The following is a 7937-nucleotide window of genomic DNA, read 5'->3' on the forward strand; positions in this document are numbered from 1 at the left end:
CCTTCTGAAGGAGAGTTCTGCAGCCCACCCATCTCAGTGTGCGTGGCTCGAGCTGCCATGTGTATACTTTGGCTCTCTCCGGAAGTGGTAAATCTTGGGGCCCTTAGTCTTACTGTTCTTTGAAAAATTACTTATTTATTTGAGATGGGGAGAGAGAGAGAGAGAGAGAGAGAGAGAATCTCCCATTTGCTGCTTCACTTCCTAAACACTCGTAACAGGCAACAACTAGGGCTGGGCCAGGCTGGAGTTGAGAGCTGGGTACTCAACCCATGTCTTCCATGTGGTTGGCAGGAGCCTAATCTCTTGACTCCTCATGGCTGCCTCACAGAGTCTGCATTGGAAGAAGCTGGAGTCGGGACCCAGAGCTGAGAATTGAACCCAGGTAATCAAATATTGAAAATGGGCATCTTTTTTTAGAAAGCTTTTATTTGATAAATATAAATTTTATAGGTACAGCTTTTGGATTATAGCAGTTCTTTCCCCCATACCCACCCTTCCACACCCAAACTGTCCCACCTCCTACTCCCTCTCCCATTGAATATGGACATCTTAATCACTAAAGATCTGCTCTGATCCCATTATTTTAGGGAATGTGATGGTAGCCAGTCTGCTTACTATGAATCACCGGCAGTGAAAATGATGGTGTATGAAAGATAGCAAGTTAGTGTAAAATTGTCACCCATAGTTAACTGAAATAATTAATTTTTATTTATTTTTTTTAAAGATTTATTATTTATTTGAAAGTCAGAGTTACACAGGGAGAGGAGAGGGAGAGAGAGAGAGAGAGAGAGGTCTTCCATCCGATGATTCACTCCCCAATTGGCCACAAAGGCCAGAACTGCACCAATCCGAAGCCAGGAGCCAGGAGCTTCTTCCAGGTCTCCCATTCAGGTGCAGGGGCCCAACCACTTGGGCCATCCTCCACTGCCCTCCCGGGCCACAGCAGAGAGTTGGATTGGAAGTGGAGCAGCCGGGACTAGAACTGGCACCCATATGGCATAACGGTGCTTCAGGCCAGGACGTTAACCCGCTGCACCACTGCGCCGGTCCCATAATTAACTTTTATTAACAATTTGTGTATTTGTCATGTCAAGGACTTCCCTTCATCTCCAATGGCCTTCAGTCTTCTCGTGCCTAGCACTACTGTCATTCCTTGTTAATTTGTGCTGATTTTTTGAAGCTGCTATCTCTACTTCAAGGCCACCTTTATATACCAAGGTCAGTGATGCTGGGACTAGGATGATAAGAACATAGATTGGGCTCTGTGTTGGCCTCTTCTGAAGAGCAGGACAGGGTGCTGAGAGAATGAGAGTTAGGGAGAAGGAAGTTCCTGTTCCTGGAGGCAGAAACCCTCAGCTGCAATTCCCCTCTCTTGGCAGCAGCAGGAAGTCTAGTTCTTCTTCCTGGCTTCTTTCTGCCTCCCACTACTGTCTGCAGAGGAGCCAGAAGCAACCAAGCAGTGCCTCCTTCTCAGAGATCTGGTTCTGGTCTAGCTCCAACCCCAACCCCCCCCCTTTTTTTTTCCCCTGCTTTCCCTAGAGTTAACTGATTTTGGAAGTTTATCTCTAAATTACATCAGTGTCCCCCTTTTGCATTTTTAGCTCTCTCACACCTATTTAGCCAATCTCACCTTGTTGATTTTAATTAATTTGTAATAAATCCTATCTGTTAAAATAATTAGTATGCTTTCTAGTTTCTTGCCCTGGCCTCGGTTGAGTGAAGACTTTCATAATGTTCTTTATCCTACAAGCTGTGTGTGTTTCAACAAATTCTGTGTTTCAAAGCTCTAAGAACTTGCCATAGAGTTGGAGCTTCTTTTAACTTTTTTTTTTAAAATATTTGTTTATTTGAAAGGCAGACTTAGAGAGAGGGAGAGCAAGAGAGAGCGCGAGAGTCTTCCATCTGCTGGTTCACTCCCCAAGTGGCTGCAACACCCAGGGCTGGGCCAGGCCAAAGCCACAATCTAGGAGCTTCCTCCAGGTCTCCCATGTGGGTGGAAGTGGCCCAAGTACTTCAGCCATCTTCTGTTGCTTTCCCAAATGCATTAGCAAGGAGCTGGATCTGAAGTAGAGCAGCTGAGACTCAAACCAGCACCTATATAGGATACTGGTGCTGCAGGCTACAACTCAACCTGCTAAGTCACAATGCTAGCCACTCTTTTAACTTAATTTTAATTGCAAAATTTCTTTTAATTCAAAAATGCTTTGCTTTTTTTTGTTAAGAAACAAAAGACATTTATTTACAAGATTTCTTATTTGAGCAGCAGTGAGAGTCAAGAAACAACACACAGTCAACTAAAACTTCACTAATAGTCTTTAAGCCAGTTTATAAAACAACCAGAGCAGCTCCTGACTCTTTGGCTAGAGAGATATCTCTCTGAGCTTTCAGTTGCATTAAGATATACATTTATAACCCAAGGCGTCTGTGCAAACAGCACTGTGGCATTTGGCTCAGCTATAGTAGCCTCTAGAGCGCTATTCCCTGTTCACCTTACGTAGCTATTCCCCACTTCAGATTTCTTTGTCAGCTTCTTTCTCTTTTTCTCCTTCTCTGGCAGCTCTCTCCTCTTTTTCCCCTCCACTGTTGGCTCCTTTCTCTTCTTTTTTATTGGCTTTCTCTTGCTCTCCTCCACTGACCGCTGCTTTCTCTCCTTTGTGCTGAACACGGATGTAAACTGCTTTGTTACAGCCTTCCCGGTTCTGAGCGTTTTCAATGGCCAAAAACTGTATTCTGGAGGCAAAGATGGTGCTTTCCTCAGTGTAACTCTGAGTACAATCTAGTTGCAGCAAAGTACCATAGTTGAAGTCTTCCACAATCCCTTTAAACTTCAAGCAGAATGGCCTCCATTTCTCCTTTGCCAATTCTGATTTGGGTTCTTCTGGGCCCAATGCATCTATCTTGAGTTTCTCAACAATTTTTTGGAACTCAGAGTAGATCTGGTCATCCACTTTGGTGAGTTTCAGGAACTGTGGGTCAACTGCTGAAATCAGCTTGTAATACACCTCAGCAAGCTGCATTGCTCTTGCGGCCCACGCCACTTCAATATCTGGATTGTTGCCGTAAGACTCTGCTGGGAGAGAAAGAGCATATGCCACAGATGCCAGCTCCCAGGAAACCAATTCAGTGGTTCCACTACTAGCCTCCGTGTTGGCGCCAGAAAGTATGGCTTCACCTCTTCCAAAGATGCTTTTCTAATAGTGGATATTTAAACAGGTAGAACAAATAGAGAATATAAATTCTGTAACCCTATTTATCAGTTTATCAATTTTAGTATATTTCAGTTGGATCAATGTTCTCTTACTATTTCAGATTTATTTTATTTGAAAGTCAGAAACACACACACACACAGAGAGAGGGAGAGAGAGAGAGAGAGAGAGAGAGAGGGAAGAGAGAAGATCTCATTTGCTGGTTCATTCCCAAATGCCTGCAATAGCTGGGGATGGGCCAGGCTGAAGCTGGGAGCCAGGAACTCAATCTTGGTCTCCAGTATAGGGGTCAGAGACCCAGCTACCTGAGCCATCACCTACTGCCTGCCAGGGTGTGCGTTAGTAAGAAGTGGAATGAAAAGTAGGACCAAGACTTCAACTCAGGAACTCTAATATGGCTTGCAGGTGCCCCAAATGTTGCCCTGACTACTACACTCATTGCCCAACTCTGTTTTCTACTTTTAAAAGCCCCAGTTTTTAGGGGTGGGCATTTGGTGCAGCAGTCAAGTCACCACTTGGACACCCACACCCCATGTTTGGGTGGCTACTTTTCTTTTGGCTGCCACCTTCTGATCCAGCTTTCTGCTAATGTGTACCCTGGGGGAGGGGGGGCAGCAGGTGAGAGTTCAACTACCTATGTCCCTGCCACCCAAGTAGGTGACCTGGGTTGAGTTCTGGGCTCCTGGCTTTGGCCTAGTCCAGCCTGGCTGTTGGGATTTTTTGGGATGTGAATCAACAGATGGAGGATCTCTCTGTGTTTGTCTGTTTGTCACTTTATCACTGTCTTCCCAATAAAATGAAAAAATTTAAAAGGCCCTGCTTTTAAAAATGCAACCTAAAAAATTCAATGACTCATGAATTCTGAGTTCATCCCTTTGTATGATATTGGACTGGAGAAAACCTTGCTGTAGGTTTATAACTCTCCCCCACAGGTTCAGTGCTTCTTTGTTTTTCTCATCTGCAATATGATGACTCACTTTAGGAGGGCCCAGGATCAACAGACTGCTTGTTCCTGCAGGATCTGCTCACTGCAAGAAGGAATTGTGGGGAATGAACTGGAGAACCACACTTTAAGAAGTTGGCCTTTCCTGCTGGGCAGAGTGAGGGCAGCTTTCAAACAGCAGATTGTTCCTTATGAGCACATGGGATGGGGCCAGACCAGGGACCAAAACCACAATCTAAGATTGCAAAAATTCTTCATGATTTCACAATTATGCCCACAGCAGGCTTCCTGCTGCAGAAATCTTGACCTAAGGTCCAACAGCCAATTCAACTTGGCTAATAGCATTTTTTTTCTCGTGATCAACAAATGATGAAAAAGCGATGCATTAGCAAGTGTCATAGCATGATGCTTGACCTGCAGACCAGGAATCAATTCCTTTCTCTGACTCTCCCCTGGATTGTAACTTCTCTCCATTGAGTGCCCACGAGGGCAAGGCACTATCCTGGGAACCCTAAGGTCATTATCTCACTTGATTCTTCACAAACCTGTGGAGTAGGTATTGTGGTGACAACATTTAAATGAGGCTTGAGCTCATAAATAAATGCCCACTCTCATAACTGGTGGAGTCCTCAGTCAAATCTAAGTCTACAGCCTGATGTTTTGTCTTTTGTTCTCCAGTTGCTATAAAACATAATGTGTACTTACAGATAATCTTGTCAGGGCAAGCTTCTTGCTTTACATTAATGAGGGCCACATAAGATTTATGACTTTGATTGCTTCTAATCTCCTAGGTCTCCCACAGCTTCATTTGAAATTTGTGTGTTTTTCATTTTCTTTTCTTTTTTGTTTAAAGATTTTTTTTTTATTTATTTGAAAGACAGAGTTACACAGAGAGGCAGAGACAGAGAGAGAGGTCTTCCATCCGCTGGTTTACTCCCCAGATGGCCACTATGGCCGGAACTGCGCCGATCTGAAGCCAGGAGCCAGGAGCTTCCTCCTGGTCTCCCACATGGGTGCAGGGGCCCAAGTACTTGGGCCATCTTGTACTGCTTTCCCAGGCCATAGCAGAGAGCTGGATTGGAAGAGGAGCAGCCGGGACTCAAACCAGTGCCCATATGGGATGCCGGCACTTCAGACCAGGGCTTTAACCCGCTGCGCCGCAGAGCCTGCCTTGAGTTTTCAATTTTCGTAATGGGTATGATACCATTTCTTATATTTTTTGCATAAAGTTTGTGCCATCAAACATTGCTTCTTAAAGGTGTCTTTAGAGATTGAACTCTGAAGCTGTGGATTATTCAAAGCTTCTTCGTGGGGGTGGGCATTTGGTGTACCAGTTAAGATGCCACTTGGAATGCCTGCATTAAAATCAGAGTACCTGAGTTTGACTCCAAGCTCCACTCCTGGCTCTGGCTCACTGCTAATACATACCCCGGGAATCAGCAGATGATTGGCTCAAGTAGTTGGATCCCTGTCAGCCACATGGGGGTCCTGAATTGACTTCCTGGCTCCTGGCTTTGGCCTGGCCCCGTCCTGCCTATTGCAAGAATTTGGGGGAATGAACCAGTGGATAGGAGAGTACTCTCCCCCCGCCCCCAACTCCCACCACCACCACTCTCTCGCTTTCTGTGTCTGTCTCTCTGACTTGCAAGTAAATAAGATGGTTGAACAAGAGTTTAAAAAAATTCTTCCGGGACTGGTGCCATGGCTCACTTGGTTAATCCTCTGCCTGTGGTGTTGGTATCCAATACGGGCACCGGGTTCTAGTCCCGGTTGCTCCTCTTCCAGTTTAGCTCTCTGCTGTGGTCTGGGAGGGCAGTGGAGGATGACCCAAGTGTTTGGGCTTTTGCACCCGCCTGGGAGACCAGGAAGAAGCTCCTGGCTCCTGGCTTCGGATTGGCGCAGTGCCGGCCATAGTGGCCATTTGGGGAGTGACCTTTCTCTCTGTCTCTCTCTCTCACAGTCTATAACTCTGTCAAATAAAAAAAAATTCTTCCTTTAATTTTCATGTCACTTTAGTTTTTGAAATTTCTTGTTTATATTTCTTCTGTATGTAGCTTTCCCATGAAAGATGGGAGCTTTTATTTTTTCTTTGCAGTTATTCTAAAATTTTGTGATTTGGGGACATTTTATTTAGTAAAGGTTGATAGAACATTTATATATTCAATATTAACATGAAGTTTTTATTGTAGTATTACCTATAGCAGGTAAAATGAATAATCAGATTAATAAATAAAAGAAACTGAGGCTTAGGGAAACAGTTGCTCTGTGTAACTAACTGGTAGGTAGTGAAACCATGCCTCAAACCAAGTCTATTCAAAGTCCAAGGCCTGTTCTCTGAACCACTATAATCTATGTGCCCTTCCTGTAAACTGTGTTCTCATCATTGCCCTAAATGTATCTGAGAGTGATGCTTTACTGATGCATACCTGGTGCCCTGCTGGCCCCTTTTTGTGCACCCCAGAGTTTATAATACCATCTTGATGTGCGCGGAGCTCTGAGCTAACTCTGTTGTGACTCTTTCGTTCTGTTGTCCAAACTAAACAGGAAGGATGTTTTCACTGTTTCATCCCAGTCCTTGGCATAGTGAGTAGCACTTAATTGTTGTTTAACAGATAATTGCAGAATAAATGGATGAATGATTCCAGGCTTGCCCAACATTTGCTCAACTTTGCCTTCTGTGCCTATATCCACTGGAGGAATTTCCATCTGCCTTAATCACTATCAGATCTCCGTAATAAAACACGGTGATTGTCATGTTGGTAATGAATATTAGTTATTGATGAAATGATAAGTTGATGCAGAGAAATAACTTCTCTGATAACCTACAAAGGAGCAATGAAGTATGTTCTTGAATAGAGGCTTTTGTAGCCATACGTTTTATTGAGATTTTTATTGGCTGTGTTATTTTGGTGCAATGGCATAAACTCACAATTACTTAGCAAGAAGCTTCATTATAACTTCTCATCTATAACTGGGAAATGGAGGTTAGAAATTGGCTTCCTATCCTGCTAGGTCCCAGAGCCAAAAACTCGTGTGAATTCTCTTCATGTTCCCTTCCCTTCTCTTTGCTTCTATGCATCTCACTCTGGCTTCGTACTGTGAAAAGGCTCTTTCTAACAGGGCAACAATGAAGACCAGGAGAGGAGGACCGTTAGTTGTTCTCATAATGTGCTGCCAGCAGAGTCAGCATCACTTGGAAACTGGTTGGAAATGCCAATACTTGAGCCCTGTGCTAGCCCTACTGAATCAGAAATTCCGACAGTGGGGATGAATGCCCTGTGGTTTAACAAGCTCTCCAGGTGATGCCCTGGAAGGGCCTCCATGTCTGTGATGCCCACTAAAATTGGAGATTCCTATTAAATGGGCTTCATCCAGTGGCCTTTCACATACACAGTTAGAAGCATATAGGTGATGGCCCAAATCCAGAGATACATGTTTGGAATTTGAGTCACTCGCTTGAGAAGAGCCTAATGAATACTGTAATTATGCCTGTGCCCCTGTTCTGAGAGGTCTTTAAAAAGAAAGGGATTCGGAGAAGGTATAGTAATGGATGCTCTTTTGGTAAATTCCACCTTGAAGATGGATAGAGAAAAGCTGGGGGGAAACTGGCACTTGTGTTCCACTAGAGAAAAGTATTTAGGCTCAAATTCTCAAATGGCCACAAGAACCTTGGGAAGTCAGTAACTCCCCAGTTGTATTGTTTCATAGCAATCCTTTTCTGCATCACGATAAGTAGTAAAATCACACAGCTGTTTGTGAGTTTTGGGAGATAGCTGCAAGCAGGGAAG

At 44.2% G+C, this 7937-nt stretch overlaps 1 protein-coding gene across 1 annotated transcript; it reads right to left on the reverse strand.

Annotated features, from left to right (window-relative positions):
• Positions 1-2444: 2444 nt before the first annotated feature.
• On the reverse strand, positions 2445-7472 carry LOC133762199 (protein PBDC1-like). Its single transcript, XM_062195227.1, has 2 exons — positions 7392-7472; positions 2445-3191 (listed from the first exon to the last, which is right to left on the reverse strand). Exons 1-2 carry the CDS (start codon positions 7470-7472, stop codon positions 2511-2513), a joined length of 762 nt encoding a protein of 253 aa, XP_062051211.1. The 3' UTR covers positions 2445-2510.
• Between the last annotated feature and the right edge of the window lie 465 nt (positions 7473-7937).

The sequence above is a fragment of the Lepus europaeus genome, chromosome 6 (assembly GCF_033115175.1).
Source record: "Lepus europaeus isolate LE1 chromosome 6, mLepTim1.pri, whole genome shotgun sequence".
Taxonomy (NCBI): Eukaryota; Metazoa; Chordata; class Mammalia; order Lagomorpha; family Leporidae; genus Lepus; species Lepus europaeus.